General features: G+C 50.1%; 1 protein-coding gene across 1 annotated transcript in view; it reads left to right on the forward strand.

Annotated features, from left to right (window-relative positions):
* The first annotated feature begins 628 nt into the window (after positions 1-628).
* The window catches only part of LOC138356517 (probable 4-coumarate--CoA ligase 3), a 159,145-nt gene continuing 142,705 nt past the window's right edge, over positions 629-17,068 (forward strand). The window contains exon 1 of the mRNA XM_069312672.1: positions 629-771. Within this exon, the coding sequence (XP_069168773.1) occupies positions 651-771 (121 nt within the window). The 5' untranslated portion in view covers positions 629-650. The remainder of the gene's footprint in view (positions 772-17,068) is intronic.

Genomic DNA, 17,068 nt, shown 5'->3' on the forward strand with positions numbered 1-17,068 from the left:
ATTGAAAAGTGAGTTGTAACATATATAGTACAGTGTGTGTTTTTATTACGTGCAACAGTTGGTGTTGTTTAAAAAAAAAGAATGTTTTTTCCTGTCACATGTGTGACGTCTATACAGTCGGTATATAAAAACATGTGCAATTTTTAATGCAATGCTCTGTAAAAGTTTCAATGCAATCTGTGAAGAACTTTCGGAAATTACAGCGTGTGTTGCTCTTACGTCCAACAGATGGCGCTGGTTTTGAAAAAAGCTTGTTTTTTTCCTGTCACAGGTGAGGCATGTATATAGTAGGTGTGTAAAAACACGCGCCTATTCGACTGCAACATTGTGTCAAAATTTCAAAGCAATCGGTAAAGAGGCTTCAAAGATTTCTCTCACATGAAAAACACAAATTTATAAAAAAAAATTATGTTTTTTCTTGTCACAAACGTGACATCTATATAGTATGTATATACAAACCCGCTCGGATGCGAATGGAATGTGGTGTGAAAATTTCAAAGCAATCGGTGAAGAACTTTCGGAGATTAGCAATTTGAACAAACGAACATTTCCATTTTTATTTATTTTGATTTATATGTTAAAAGTATGAGTTTTTATGTACGTTCACCTATGGATCCTTTTTACAGGTTTCTGGGAAAGATCTGGCACTGATGCCATATTCAAGTGGAACGACTGGAAAGCCCAAGGGAGTTGCTCTGTCCCACAGTGCAGTCGCTTCCAACGTGACTATGCTTGTGCATCCAAGCGTCTTCACTTCCCACGAAACAACAGGTCAGAGAGATGCAACTTTACAGAGGGATGCTAGTAACTTAATATGCAAGATCATTTAAACTGATCATCCAAACAGTTTCTCTTTTAATTGAATAAAAGAATTTGGTAGATGATATTGTTGGAAGACCAAAGTTTGATAAGGGTTCTTGAAATAAAGGTGATAATCAGCCAGAGTTTGCTCTAATGAAACAACAACTAAAACAAAATAGATGGAAATAAGTGCCGTACAAGAGATGGACAGACAAGACAAAGTACTGCACAGTGGGGTTTGTAGGGAGACGGTAAACAAAGGAAGGGTGCAAAATGGAGTGATACACCATGAAGTGAATACAAATAATGCACTCTCAACTGTAGCATTTATCAATATATTAAGTAAAATATTAGATGACAGTTAATGGAGTTGAGTCATCTATTTTATCAATGTCTATTACGATGTGGGAGTTTAATCATCTAGACCATCGGTATCTCTTTATTAAGTTGTCAAACTTCCTTTCATATTGTTAACGTGTATGTGAGAAGAGTCCCGTCGGTGCTAGGTTGAATCGTCGGTTGTGTTGACTCTGGCGGGCAATGTTGACGTCTTCAGCGTCGTAGTACAAGTGGTGTGGGGTTTACTTCTCAACTCTCTTCCCTGTTCTAATTCTTAACACAGAATATAAATAAGTATGTCTTAAGTGAAATTCTAACTGATTACGAATTAAACTAAAACATATATTCAGAATTAAATAAAAGAATTTGTTCAACAAACCGGAATTACACTAAGAGATATTCTACTACTTAAAATGAGTATACAAATAAAAACCCAAGTGCACATAGCTTGGTATAATAGAGTAGATTCCGTCCCAAAATCCTCTGTTAGGGAAGAAATTATTTCAGGTATCCTGCCACTGCATATGGATATTTGTAGAGAAGCCTCACATTTACATTTATGAATATAAAATTAAATCATGGGCAGCGAGGCACCGGTTCGTTACCCTGCACGTCATCCAAACCATTTCAGACAGTGATTATGAGATAGTCTAGCCTAAAAGATTTTAAGTTAATTCACTAATTGGAAAATTCATTTACTGACAATACACTATAAATATGATAATTATATTCACTTCCTTACTTTGTGGCAAAAACCCTACTATAGTAACCGGAGGACTCCTGGTTCAACCTTGACGATGCCTGCTCGTCAGGCATCGTCAACATAATGCTCGTACAGACCGCTGGTCTGGAGTGGAAGTCAGCAGCCCTCACTGCTCTTCTTGAGGGCCGATGGCTTGTGTTCTGTTTCACTATTTTTGCTTTTGATATTGCCGTTTGGCGTACCTATTCAACGGTCCGGATTCTTATGACGCATGGGGCACAGGATAGTTTATAGATTCTGAAGGTTTTCTGGCAGGTTCTTTGGGCGTGGTGACGGTGTCTAGCGCCTTCTTGGCAGAGACGTGACGGGAGTCGGCGGGTCTTTGTGAGCTCCTGGTATGCCCTCAGCCGTGGTGGGCGGCTGGATTCTGCTCTGCCAGAGGGTACAGGATGACTTTTGCAATTTAATAAGGAGAGGTACATCCCAGGAACCAATTTTAGGTTGCTACAACGTATCTGGAAAGTGTTGGAAAGTAGGAGCAACGTTTGTTTTCACGCATTAGATGCGTAATTTTGTGTGGATGTAAATAAGTTTCTAAAACGTATTGCACAAAACGTTAGCTAAAAAAAATTGAAACCTTGTGGCAACCTTAACTGAACTACAATCACATACGGTGATTGCTCAACTCTAGCAACAATCACTAACAATGACAACCCCTTTGCAATAACACACACGGCAAGTACTCTAATTTCCAAGTATTAGAATACTGCACACACTTACTGTTGCAAATGATGCAAGTGCTCTCAATAACCCTTAGAACATAGGTCCACAATTTGCAATCACCACAGTAAAAAACACAATAACACTGGGCACCGTGACACTACGATCATATATATATATATAATTACTGCTGGCACATGTAGCCTACAGCTATCAAACGTTATTGGGAACACTAAGGAGATCCCGCACTCCTTAAATCACATGGGTAAGTGATTTATCGATCAAGCATGCAGATAAACACTCTCGAGAGTTACGTTACTCGACAGAGTGATGCGGTCTCTCCAGACAGCCTCGTCACTCACCAAATTCTACCAAAATTACGTTAATACTGCAACCACAGTACATATATATATAAATCACACTTGTCACGGCCCTGGGAACAATACAAGAAATTAAGACCACACTGTGATACACTCCATAATAATCATTGCCAGGAATCACTGATGTTACACACACACTAACCTGAGCGCTCAGTGTTGGAATTCCACACCTGCAAGACTACACATGGAAATGATATCACTCCGTCCCACGGATGATCAAAATTGATTTAATTACCACAATGGAATAATATAATTATTACATGGACTTCCTCTCAGTCCTTGGCTAATCTATGTATACTCTGTTCCCGTGTGTACCCACACACACACACACACACACACACACACACACACTGTACGTCTGTGTACAAGACGTAAGTTCCTCTGGACTGACAAGATGACAACACAAGGTGATTATCTCCTCGTCCACACTTAAACATCTGGCACCCCACTACGGGTGGCTGGCTCGCTCACGGCAGTAGTAGGTGGCGTAGGTGGTGGTAGTACCTCACGTGGTACTTTACGTACACTTGGCGCGCACTCAAACCCTCCCCTCACAACACGGCTCGGTTCGCACCCTTGACCCACCGGTGAAGTGAAGCGTTCGTACCCAGGTGACGCGCACAACGATAGCGTCTTACACAAAAATGGGAAATCTGCCTTAAAACACTGACGCGAATTTCCCCGTTCCCATCGACTGCTACAGAGTACTAGCAGGTATTATTAATAATCACTGGTATGGGATCTACGAGTCTGTTACTGCTCGTATGCACATTACCCCACAATCCCAGATCACTGTACACAATGTCTTTCTCCCCTTCAAGCGACGACTTCGGCCGGATTCTGTGACGACTCCCGTCGTCGATGAAGCAGGAGGTGAAGCAGTTGAGTAATCAAGCCACCACGACGCCCTATACTCAATTTGGCCGAGTTGAGTAAAGAGAGCGTCTTGACAAAGTGGCATCTATGTTAAGAATGACGCTTACACAGGCGATTCCCGCGTCCTCCTCGAAATAACCAATGAGAGGAAGGCATACAGCGGCCTACCCCTCTCAACCAATCAGCGACGGTGTAGCATGGCCCCTAGGGCAATTCCAAGATGGCCGACCAACATAGCGGCTCAAGATGTTTACTAAGATGGCGGTTGTTTCCATGACGACGACTGGCTTGCGCGCTAGAGGCCCACAGCTCACCCCACGCCTGCGGCCTAGCTGTTCCCGCGCAAAGTTGTGTCTCGCTCAAGCCATACAATGAGATGATGCTATCGGCATATCTCTGTCCATGGACGTGCTACCCCGGCCAGGGTAACATTTCTGGACTGATGATGACTGGGGCTCTCACATGAGCCCAAACACTAGATGTTTCGTTGGTGGTTACCAAACTTAAGTCCGCCCATTTAACAAGTGTACTGGCTCCCACAGGCATAAGAGCACTATTGTAAGTAAGCTGGTGAACCATCTCCTCACAGAGGCCGAGGAGGAAGGAGCGCAAGGAGGATGGAGGAGGAGAGCGAAAGGAAAGAAGGAGGGCGATGAGGAAGGAGGAAGACGAAGAGGAGAGCGAGGAGGGAGGAGGAGGGCAAGGATGAAGGAGGAGTAGTAGGGCGAGGAAGGAGAGGGAGGAAGAGGCGGGTGAGGAGTAAGGAGGAGGGTGAGAAGTAAGGAGGAGGAGGTCGAGGAGGAAGGAGGAGAAGGAGGGCGAGGAAGAAGGAGGTGGAGGAAGGAGGAGGGCAAGGAGGAAGGAGGAGGAGGGCGAGGAGGAAGGAGAAGCAGGAAAGCACGAAGAAGGAGGAAGAAGAAGGAAAGCGAGGAGAAGAGCGAGTAGGAAGGAATAGGAGGACGAGGAGAAAGGAGGAGGGCGAGGAGGAAGGAGGAGGAGGAGGAGGTGAGTGAAGAGGAAGGAGGAGTGCGAGGAGGGAGGAAGGAGGAGGAGAGCAAGGAGGAAAGAGGAGGAGGAGGAGGGCGAGGAAGAAAGAGGAGGAGGAGGGCGAGGAGGAAGGAGGAGGATGAGAAGGAAGGAGGAGGAGGGCGGGGAGGAAGGAGGAGTAGGGCGAGGAGGAAGGAGGAGGGCGAGGAGGAAGGTTGAGGAGGAGGGCGAGGAGGAAGGAGGAGTAGCAGGGCGAAGAGGGAGAGGGAGTGGGAGGCGGGTGAGGAGTTAAGAGGAGGGCGAGAAGGAAGGAAGGGAAAGGAGGAGGAGGGCGAGGACGAGGGAGGAGAGCGAGGAGGAAGGAATAGGAGGTCGAGGACGAGGGAGGAGAGCGAGAAGGAAGGAATAGGAGGTCGAGGAGGACGGAGGAGAAGGGCGAGGAAGAAGGAGGTGAATGAAGAAGGAGGAAGCAGGAGGGCGAGGAAGGAGGAGGTCGAGGAGGAAGGAGGAGAAAGGGAGCGAGGAGGAAAGAGGAGAAGAGCGAGGAGGAGGGTGAGAAGGAAGGTATAGGAGGTCGAGGAGGAAGGAGAAAGGAGGAGGAAGGAAAAGGAGGAGGGCGAGGAGGAGGAAGAAGCGAGCAAGGAGAAAAGAGGAGAGCGAGGAGGAAGGAGGAAGAGGGCTAGGAAGAAGGAGGAGAGCGAGGAGGGTGAGAAGGAAGGAATAGGAGGTCGAGGAGGAAGGAGGAGGAGGAGGGCGAGGAGGAAAGAGGAGACCGAGAAGGAAAGAGATGGAGGAAGAATGAGGGCAAGGAGGAAGGAGGAGGAGTAGGAGAGCGAGGAGGAAGGAGGAGGAGGAGGGTGAGGAGGAAGGAGGAGAGCGAGGAGGAGGAGAGCGAGGAGGAAGGAGGAGGAGGAGGGCGAGGTGGAAGGAGGAGGAAGACGAGGAAGAAGGAGGAGGAGGAGAGTGAGAAGGAAGGAGGAGGAGGGCGAGGAGGAAGGAGGAGGTTTAGGGCGAGGAGGGAGCGGAGGAGGCGAGGAGGAAGGAGGAGGAGGAGGGCGAGGAGGAAGGAGGAGGAAAAGGCCGAGGAGGAGGGAGGAGGGCGAGAAGGAAGGAGGAGGAGGGCGAAGAGGGAGGAGGAGGAACGAGGAGGAGGAAGGAGGAGTAGGGCGAGGAGGAGAAGGGCGAGGAAGAAGGAGGGCGAGGAGGAAGGAGCAGGAAGGAGGAGAGCGAGGAAGAAGGAGGAGGAGGGCGAGGAGGAAGTAGGAGGGCGAGGAGGAAGGAGGAGGAAGACGAGGAAGAAGGAGGAGGAGGAGAGTGAGAAGGAAGGAGGAGGAGGGCGAGGAGGAAGGAGGAGGTTTAGGGCGAGGAGGGAGCGGAGGAGGCGAGGAGGAAGGAGGGGAAAGGAGGAGGTCGAGGAGGAAGGAGGGCAAGGAGGAAGGAGGAGTAGGAGGGCAAAGAGGTAGGAGGAGGGTGAGAAGGAAGGAGGAGGAGGAGGGCGAAGAGGAACGAGGAGGAAGGAGGAGGGCGAGGAGGAAGGAGTAGGGCGAGGAGGAAGGAGGAGGGCGAGGAAGGATGAGGGCGAGGAGGAAGGATGAGGGAGAGGAGGAAGGAGGAGGGCGACGAGGAAGGAGAATGGAGGAGGAGAGCGAGGAGGAAGGATGAGGAGGAAGGAGGAGTAGCAGGGCGAAGAGGGAGAGGGAGGAGGAGGCGGGTGAGATGTTAAGAGGATTGCGAGAAGGAAGAAGGAGGAGGCCGAGAAGGAAGGAAGGAAAATGAGGAGAGCGAGGAGGAAGGAGGAAGAGGGCGAGGAGTAAGGAGGAGAAGGAGGGCGAAGAGCAAGGAGGAGAGCGAAGAGGAAGTAATTGGAGGTCGAGGAGGAGGGCGAGGAAGGAGGTGGAGGAAGGAGGGCAAGGAAGAAAGAGGAGGAGGGTAAGGAGGAGGAGGGCGAGGAGAAAGGAGGATGAGGAGGCGAGCGAGGAGGAAGGACGAAAGAGGAGGAGAGCGAGGAGGAAGGAGGAAGAGGGCTAGGAAGAAGGAGGAAAGCGAGGAGGAGGGTTAGAAGGAAGGAATAGGAGGTCGAGGAGGAAAGAGGTGGAGGAAGAAGGAGGACAAGGAGGAAGGAGGAGGGCGAGAAGGAAGGAGGAAGGAGGAGGAGGAGGGCGAGGAGGAAGGAGGAGGACGAGGAGGAGAGCAAGGAGGAGGAGGGCAAAGTGGAAGGAAGAGGGGTAGGAGGAGGAGGGTGAGGAGGAAGGAGGAGGAAGGAGGAAGAGAGTGAAGAGGGAGGACGAGGAAGGAGGAGTAGGGCGAGGAGGAAGGAGGAGGCCGAGTAGGAAGGAGGAGGATGGCGAGGAGGCAGTAGGAGGACGAGGAGAAAGGAGGAAGAGAAGAGTGAGGAGGAGGAAGGAGGAGGAGGGCGAGGAGGAAGAAGGTGGAGGGCGAAGAGGAAGGAGGAGGAGAGTGAGGAGGAAGAGGGGGAGAAGGAAGAAATAGGAGGTCGAGGAGGGCGAAGAGGAAGGAGAAGGAGGAGAACAAGGAGGAAGAAGGAGGAGGAGGAGGGCGAGGAGGTAGGAGGAAGAGGGTGAGGAAGGAGGAAGAGGGCGAGGAAGAAGGAGGAGAGCGAGGAGGAGGAGGGCGAAAAGGAAGGAATAGGAGGTCGAGGAGGAAGGAGGAGGGCGAGGAGGAAGGAGGAGGAGAAGGAAGAAGGAAGAGGAGGAGGGCGAATAGGAAGGAGGAGGGCGAGTAAGAATGAGGAAGAGGAGGAAGGAAGAGGGCGAGGAGGAAGGAGGAGGAGGACGAGGAAGGAGGAGGTCGAGAAGAAAGGAGGAGGTCGAGGAGGAAGGAAAAGGAGGGCGAGGAGGAGGAAGGAGGAGGAAGGCAAGGAGGAGGAGGGCGAAAAGGAAGGAGGAGGATGTTAAAGAGGAGGTTAAAAAGGAGAAGAGTTAGAAGAAAGGAGGAGTAGGAGGTCGAAGAGGAAGGAGGAGTAGGTAAGGTAGGAAGGTTGCGGAGGAGGAGGTCGAGAAGGAGGAGGTCGAGGAGGAAGAGGTCAAGGAGGAAGGAGGAAAAATTCCAGGTAGAAGAATGAGGTCGAGGAGGAAGGAGAATGAATGGGAAGAGAAGGGGATGAGTTGGAAGGGGAAGAGGACGGGTTAGAGAAGGTGAAGAGGAGGGGGGAGAGGTAAGAGAAAGGGGGATGAGGAGGAGGGGAAAGAGGAGGGGGAAGAGGGGATGGGGAAATGAAGGGAAAGAGGAGGGGGCAATGGAGGGGGGGAGGAGGAAGAAAGAGTAGCAGGGCGAAGAGGGAGAGGGAGGAGGAGGCGGGTGAGAATTTAAGAGGAGGGCGAGAAGGAAGGAGGAGGAGGACGAGAAGGAAGGATGGAAAAGGAGGAGAGCGAGGAGGAAGAGGGCGAGGAGGAAGGAGGGCGAAGAGGAAGGAGGAGAGCGAGGAGGAAGGAATAGGAGGTCGAGGAGGACGGAGGAGGAGGGTGAGGAAGAAGGAGGTGGAGGAAGAAGGAGGGCAAGGAGGAAAAAGGGGGAGGAGGGCGAGGAGGAAGGAGGAGGGTAAGTAGGAGGACGGAGGATGAGGAGGCGAGCGAGGAGGAGGGAGGAAGAGGGCGAGGAAGAAGGAGGAAAGCGAGGAAGAGGTGAGAAGAAAGGAATAGGAGGTCGAGGAGGAAGGAGGAGGAAGGCGAGGAGGAAGGAGAAGGAGGAAGAAGGAGGGCAAGGAGGAAGAAGGAGGAGAAGGAGGGCGAGGAGGAAGGAGGAGGGCGAGGAGGAGAGCAAGGAGGAAGGAGGAGGTTTAGGAGGAGGGCAAAGTGGAAGAGGGGAAGGAGGAGGAGGGTGAGGAGGAAGGAGGAGGAGGCTGAAGAGGAAGGAGACAGAAGAAGAAGGAGGGCAAGGAGAGAGGAGGAGGAGGAGGGCGAGGAGGAAGGAGGAATAGGAGGGCGAAGAGGAAGGAGGAGGAGGGCGAGAAGGAAGGAGGAGGAGGGCGAAGAGGAAGGAGGAGGAACGAGGAGGAGGAAGGAGGAGTAGGGCGAGGAGGAAGGAGGAGGGCGAGGAGGAAGGAGTAGGAAAGACGGAGGCGAAGAGGATGGAGGAAGAGAGCGAGGAGAAAGGAGGAGGAGGGCGAGGAGAAAGGAGGAAAAGCTCGAGGAAGGAGGAAGAGGTCGAGGAAGAAGGAGGAGAGCGAGGAGGAGGAGGAGGGCGAAAAGGAAGGAATAGGAGGTCGAGGAGGAAGGAGGAGGGCGAGGAGGAACTAGGAGAAGGAAGGAGGGCGAGGAGGAAGGAGGAGGAGGAAGGAGGAGGGCGAGGAGGAAGGAGGAGGATGAGGGCGAGGAGGAAGAAGGAAGAGAAGGAGTGCGAATAGGAAGGAGGAGGAGGTTGAGTAGGAAGGAGGAGGAGGAGGAAGGAGGAGAGCGAGAAGGAAGGATGAGGAGGAGGAGGAAGGAGGAGGGCGAGGAGGAAGGAGAAGGAGGAGGAGGAGAGCGAGGAGGAAGAAGAAGGAGGAGGAGGAGAGCGAGGAGGAAGGAGAAAGAATTCCAGGTAAGAGGATGAAGTCGAGGAGAAAGGAGGAGGTCGAGGAGGAAGGAGGAGGAGGTCGAGGAGGAGGAAGGAGGAGGAGGGTAAGTGCGAAGAAGGAGGAGGAGGGTAAGTGCGAGGAAGGAGGATGAGGAGAGCGAGGAGGAAAGAGGAGGAGGACGAAAAGGAAGTTGGAGCATGTTAAAGAGGAGGTTAAGGAGGAGAAGAGCTAGGAGAAAGGAGGAGTAGGAGGTCGAAGAGGAAGGAGGAGTAGGTAAGGTAGGAAGGTTGCGGAGGAGGAGGTCGAGAAGGAGGAGGTCGAGGAGGAAGAGGTCAAGGAGGAAGGAGGAAAAATTCCAGGTAGAAGGATGAGGTCGAGGAGGAAGGAGAATGAATGGGAAGAGAAGGGGATGAGTTGGAAGCGGAAGAGGAGGGGTTAGAGAAGGTGAAGAGGAGGGGGGAGAGGTAAGAGAAAGGGGGATGAGGAGGAGGGGGAAGAGGAGGGGGAAGAGGGGATGGGGAAATGAAGGGGATGAGAAGGAAGGGGAAAAGGAGGGGGGAGAGGAGGGGGAGGAGGGTAGGGGGAAATGAAGGGGATGAGGAGGAAGGGGAAGACGGGTGGGGTAAGAGAAGGGGATGAGGAGAAAGGGGAAGAGGGAGAGAGAGGAGGGGTTAGAGAAGGAGAAGAGGAGGGGAAGGGGTAAGAGAAGGTGGGTAAGGAGGGGGGAGGGGTAAGAGAAGGTTGGTAAGGAGGGGGGAGGGGCAAAAGAAGGGGGGATGAGGAAGAAGGGGAAGAGGAAGGGGAGGGGTAAGAGAAGGAAGGGGAAGAGGAGGGGAGGGGTAAGAGAAGAGTGATGAGGAGGAAGAGGAAGAGGTGGGGGAGGGGTAAGAGAAGGAGGATGAGGAGGAAAGGGAAGAGAGGAGGGGCAAGAGAAGGTGGGATGAGGAGGAAGGGGAAGAGGCAGGGGAGGGGTAAGAGAAGGGGGATGAGGAGGAAGGGGAAGAGAGGAGGGGCAAGAGAAGGGGGGGGATGAGGAGGAAGGGGAAGAGAGGAGGGACAAGAGAAGGGGGGATGAGGAGTGTCGGGGTTTCACCTCCAATGAGAGGGGAAAGGGGCGAGTAACAGTACACTCAAGGTCACTCACCGTAGCCCTGCGGGTCTTCACTCTATCCTCGCGGCGCCACTGTACGCCAGGAGAGTATCCCAGTCAATCCCAACCGGCCTCTGATCGAGAAGGAGTGGGAACACAACTTGTTCACTTAACTGTTGTATGCCCGCCCCGTCATAGGGCTCTACTACTAACCACAAGGTCGCCAACTGGTGTTTTCGGTGTCCAGTAACACGTCAGTGGTTTTGTTGAATTGTGGTAACAGTGGCAAGAACACACTCAATATGTCTGATATCAGGCAGGTATTTACTTCTATCGCTCTCTGCTTTCAGGTATTATATAGCCACAAGAAATATGGAGGGGATGATATAAACACCAATGTACTTTGTATTTTACTTAAAACTCATTCAAAGACATCACAAGATTATGTCAATAAGCAAACAGCTGTTTCAGGCGGGAGACGCTCGTTCCCACATACAATATGAACTCGCCAAGCTGGCAATGCTTCCCCTCACGTCACTGTCAAAATCAGCTGGGCGACTCCCCCCGCGCGAATGTTTATTGCTTGTTTCCCTGGCGTCACGCGCTCTGTTTCTTTAAGTTCTCAAAGATCACTAGAAGTTCGAACACACAATATTTGCGACAATAGCACATAAATACTTCGCTACACTGATCTTGGACTCAATCAAACATTTCTATATTAAAGGTGACAATAATTCACCGTCATGGTATTACACACTGCCCTTCATTTAATGATAACGTATGCAAGTATATATCACTGGAGTTCTCAGTAATTCCTTCCGTGGGCGATAACACAATTAATCACTGCACACATGAATGATTATTCAATACACGAGCATAGACATATATATGTATATGGATGAGTCATAGACATTTATAATGATAATAACATAGTTACTGGGCACATAGCCTAACTCCCAAATAATGGCATAATTATATATATATATTCTCTCACTATATGATCACATTAAAGTCTCATGAAAGACATTCTCAACACAGTAAATTCATCAATTACTCCGGGTGCCTGCATACACCAATAATAATCATAAATATCGTGAGTACTCTTTATAGTACCACTCTGCACACTGGTGCCTTACTGTGACATAGGTGAGCCTTGCTCACGACATACAAAATACTCAGGCTAAATAATATAGCTGACTAAAGGGGAATTGGGAGGGAAACTAGAATCACCTACTTCCACCTATCCTCCGGTGAGAGTTGAGTTGTAGCTCCTGGTCCTGGCTCCTGCCTCGTGTAGGGAACGCCCCCACACACACACTGTCATGTCCTCCAGGAACTCAATCAACGTCCCACTGTAAGCGCGTCGTCTCCGTGCCTTTTCACTGCAGGTCCGTGCTCCTCCTCGACTTCTTGTAGGGTTGGAGTCGGTCTCCCGGCCGTCGAATTCTCCTCCCAGCTACAGCTGCCCGCCTACGTCTCGGCTGCAGTCGTTCGGATTCCCGAATAGTTTTCTTCTTCCACTGTTTCCCGGTGGCTCGGTTCAGCCACTATGCCGTCACAAACGGGTGAACTGCCTCAGACGTCGCATATGTCACTGCACAGACTTCACTTCTTCTTGCACAGTACCTGTCCTGGAGCACTTGTTGCTCAATATCCCGTCGATTCCCTCTCTGGTCCAACACATGAACGAAGGAAGACCTCACAGAGTACTGGCAGACTTTGGGTGACGCGTAAAATCCACGGGAGCGGGAAACAACTGTCAAACTGACAGGACCAATCTTCGCACGTCCAACCACCTTGACGTGTCGTGTCAGACTGATTCCCTCACGGAGGATTGGCTCATCCACTACGTCATCACTGTGGAGCTATCAGCCGTCGCATACGTCGCTGCCTAGACTCCACCCTTGCACAACACCTGTTCCTGGAGCACTTGTTGCTCAATATCCCGTCAATTCCTTCTTCGGTTCAACACATGAACGAAGGAAGACCCCACAGGTGTTGGCAGACCACAGGTGATGCGTAAGTCCTCCGGAGACGGGGTAAACTGTCCAACTGACAGGACCCCCCAGCGCACGTCCGACCTCCTTGACGTGCTGTCTTAGACTGATGGCGCCAGCGCGGCGCGATGATCGGACCCCCTTTCCTTCGTGACGTCATATTCGCCACGGGAGGTTTTCATTGGCTCCCTGTGCCACGTCGCTGTCGGTGACCAATCTGGTGTCACTGACGTCACACAGTTTTGGCGGCAAAACAGAAGAGCCAGCGCCATATTGGCTTCCTAAAGGGCCTAAACCACAAAATACTCTTCTTTTATAAATTTCTCGGCACTCCGAGAACACTTCACTCTCCCACATATACCAAACTGATGCCTGCGACGTAGAGAACGCTCTGGTAAAGTGGACATGACTCTTACTGCAGGCGTGGGAGAAATATAAGGGGGGGAACACCGTCACATACCCCTCCCCTTAAAATAAGAGTCATGTCTGGTTAGTGCATACAGGACAGGGCATCCGCAACCACGTTGTCTTCCCATCGGATGAGTTTAATTTCCAACCAGTATTCCTGCCGCCAATGCAAAACGCTCCTTAGATATCCGTCGACCGTTCCCACGGTCACTCCTGATGTCCATTGTTCCTTCAGCATGGACAAAGCACCTTGCACCCCCTGTCCATACACCAGCTGGAAAGGTGGGAAACCTAACGATTCCACCACTGCGTTACGCATGGCAAACAACGCAGGGCACACTGATTCCTCACACTCATTTCCCTGCTCTGCGCAGAACACTCTCATCAGCATGTCGTCCTGTACGTAACAATGAGTAGCCCTCTCAGGACCAACACGTCCTCCATCGGCCTCATGAATCAATTCGGGGAACTCTATCTGCTGCAGCTCTTCGAGACGAGTGCGGTCCACTCCTAGAGAACTGGTGAGGGTCACCTGCATCTCACCATCCGGGCTGCCTTCGCCGTCCGCTTGTTCTCCGGGTTCCATGAAGAGGTGATCGATTTCCGGACCGTCGGACGTCTCCTCGTCATCCCTATCAGATCCACACGCTCCGTGTCCTTCGCACTGCCTCGGCATCACAGCACAAATCAGGAACGCCGCCGTGGCGATTCCTTTCTCGTCCCCACAGGCGTCTAACACTCCACCTGTCTCCTCATAGTGCTCTATGCACTCCTCGCCCTTCGCGAGATTCGGGAGGACATATCCTCTACATGCGTCATTTCCCAAGATGACTTGTGCCTCCATCTTGGGCATTGATGCACAGACCCCCACCACTAGGGTCTGGCAGCCATAATCAGAATTCAGAGTCACCTGGTGTAGGGGCATCCTCACTGGGCCTCCCACAGTGGTCACACTTGCCACCCCCACACTGGTACTCTCGTAACCCTCGGGGAACTGGGTTTCACTCACCAGGGTAAAATCTGCCCCAGTGTCTCTTAATATCTTCACCGGGATGGGGTCTGCGTCCCCCATCCTTACGGTTCCCTCACTCACGAATGGGTGAACTCTTTTCTCCCCACTCAGTACGGGTTCATCCCGCACCCACTCGGCCATCTGGTCCTCGACCCTCACGAAAGCAACGTTCCCCCGCTGCTCAGGGTATCTGCATTCCCGCGCGACGTGTCCGAATATTCCGCAGTTGTAACAGCGGACTCTTCTTCTTCTGTGGATCCTCCTCGGGCCATTCATCAACTCCTCCGTTTCGGCAACAACTCTTGATCTCTCAGCTTGGGACTTCTCTACCGGCTCCACAGCACTCTTTGAGCCTCTCCTGTCTCCACTCGAGAGGTGGGACTCAGGAGAACTCGCTCCTGTCCTCCATCCGTCCGTCCTTCTATATCTTCTACCATATCCAGAGTGTATGGGCTGTCGGCGCCGTCCCTCACGGTATGGTCGCAGGGCTTCTTCCAGCATGTCGGCTCTGTCGGCTGCGGCTCTCAGGTCCTTAATGTCCGCCTCCTTTACTCTAACCCTGATCTCAGGAGAGAGCACGGACATAAACTTCTCCATGACCATTAGCCTCTTGACCTCTTCAGCCGACCTCGCTTCTTCAGACTCCAGTTACTTAAGGAACTTTCTCTCCATGTCCCTCGCCGTCTCCGCATAAGATTTTCCTGGCGAACGGGTACATTCCCTGAATCTCTTCCTGTAACATTCCGGCGTGAGCTTGAAAGAATGGAGCACAGCTCTCTTTACAGCATCGTAGTCGGTGCACTCTCCGAGTTCGAGCATGTTGTAGGCTTCACGAGCTTCACCGGTGAGCCTACTCTGAACCAGCTCCGCCCACTCCGCCCTCGGCCACTTCTTCAAGGTAGCGATCTTCTCGAAGTGGTCGAAGAAACCTTCAGCTTCATTTGGTATAAAGACCGGCAGATCTCGCTCCCTCACTCGGCGGTCTTCCTGTTGCGGCGGAGCAGGTGCACCTAGTCCTAGTTCAGCTCGCTTCAGCTCCACCTGCTTGTTAGCTTCTATCTCCTGCTGTCTCAGCCTAAATTCTCGCTCGTGCTCCTCTCTCCTCAGCTGTGCTTCTCGCTCTTCTTCTTCCCTGCGCAGCTGTGCTTCTCGCTCTTCTTCTTCCCTGCGCAGCTGTGCTTCTCGCTCTTCTTTGCGCCGCTGCATCATTTGCATCATTTGCATCTTTGCATCATTTTTCGGCGATGCTGTGGTCACAAGCTGAACATCAATGCTGTTCGCTCATGCTGCGTGCGCCGGCCTTGGTTGCTCCAACAGTACTGTGCCTCTCACACCTGAGAATATTGCCCACGATTTTTTTATAAAATGGCATCTGTTTACAAGAGCCCTGAGGAAGCTACTGTGAACCCCGTGTAGCCGCGGGCCATTTGAATCAGGCCTGGCACCCTATGGCGTATATATACGCCATGCGCACCATGGGACATGTTACTCAGGGCGTATATATACGCCATGCGCAGTTTAAGGGTTAATGGAATGCATAAGGAGTCAAATTGTGCTAAAAAGAGCGATTTTTTGAAAATATGGAAAACAACTTTTTTTCTGATCATAGAATAACTAAATGTATTTTGAAGGTTTCATTCAACCATTAAATATCATTCACAGTTTATTAATGAATTTTACAAAAAAAAACACCATAAATTTTATATTTAAACATGTAAAAACTATTTGTAATACATTAGGAACAAAATAGTTGTAGAAAAACAATTTATTATTAAATCTATGTGTTTGAATTTTTGGATTACAAGTTTCTCAAAGGCTCTCCTGCACCATTCTCAATGCAAGTCATTCCTACACCTATGGGAAGAGATAGATGAACGTTTTCTATACGATTTGTGTTTGCTAGGATAGGAGTGGTACATAGAACATAATGCTCATACATAAGAGTTTTTGCTTTTGCTACCCAGTGTTCTCTGTGTGAGGCGGAGGAGTCAGTGTTTGAGGGAGCCGATTATTGGGGAGGCCAAAGGATTCCTTGGGCTCCCCAGCAATCTGCCCATCTGTATGTTTATTTGCCGCAAGGCCATTAGTTTCCGCTGATTGAGGACATTGTATACAGTATGGATGATATTATGGCTGGAAATGGGAACAAACTCATTATTTATATTAGTGCCAGTGGAAATGGTGTAAGACGAGTTAGGAGTGAGGCACTGATACAGAGGTTTAAGACAGCCATAGACTTAGTTAGCAGGAAGGGAGGAAACCCAATCATATGTGGCATTCTTCCAAGAAAGAGAGAGTAGGAAATGAATGGTTGTCGAAGGCACGTGGTGTCAATTTCCGGCTGGACAAATATTGTAAATCAAGTGCAATATCATTCATTGATAACTGGGACACTTCTTTGGGAGGAATTATAAGTATGCTCGGGATGGGGTTCATTTATCTAGGACTGGGGTTGTTGCTGTTGCCAACTCATTGGAATCTATGAATGGAGGGGTTTGTTTGGATTTAAACTAAGGTAAGGGAATTAATATGGAGAAAGAAGGCAATAAAAGTATGTGTTGGGGAGGGGGGGGAAAGAATTTGCAAAATGAACAGGGAAGGAGAAGGGCCTCAAAATAGCAATACACTTAAGGTATATTACACGAACAGTAGAAGTCTAAAAAACAAAATAAGCGATTTAAATGTTCTTGTCTGCACTGAAGCAATAGATATTATTGCACTTACTGAAACGTGTATAAATATAGAAAACATAACTATTAGCTGAATATCAAATAAACGGAATTAAACATTTGTACAAAGATATATTAGATAAGAATGGGGGGGGAGTAGCCATATGCCAGGGAAAATTTGATATGTTGTTTCAAAGAGGGAATCAAAACTGAGCCACACACATAAACTATTTAAAAGAATTATACTAAAAAGATACTTATAGTACGAGTTATATACAGGCCACCAAACCTAGACAGAATGGAAGCAAAGCATCTATGGGATGTAATATCTAGAGAATCTCGGTCAAACAGTTTTTTTTTGTCATGGGGTGATTTTAATTTTAGTGGAATAATCTGGCTTAACAGGTCAGAGAAAATCGAAGCAGAAGATTATCTGGAATTAATTGTTTATTGCTTTCTTAACCAACACATTATGGAACCAATGTGGGAAAATAATTTTTTAGACCTAGTGTTAACTATCATGGAAACACAAATTAATAACATCGAAATAGAAAGTGAGCTAGGGAACAG

The sequence above is a fragment of the Procambarus clarkii genome, chromosome 73, assembly GCF_040958095.1.
Source record: "Procambarus clarkii isolate CNS0578487 chromosome 73, FALCON_Pclarkii_2.0, whole genome shotgun sequence".
Taxonomy (NCBI): domain Eukaryota; kingdom Metazoa; phylum Arthropoda; class Malacostraca; order Decapoda; family Cambaridae; genus Procambarus; species Procambarus clarkii.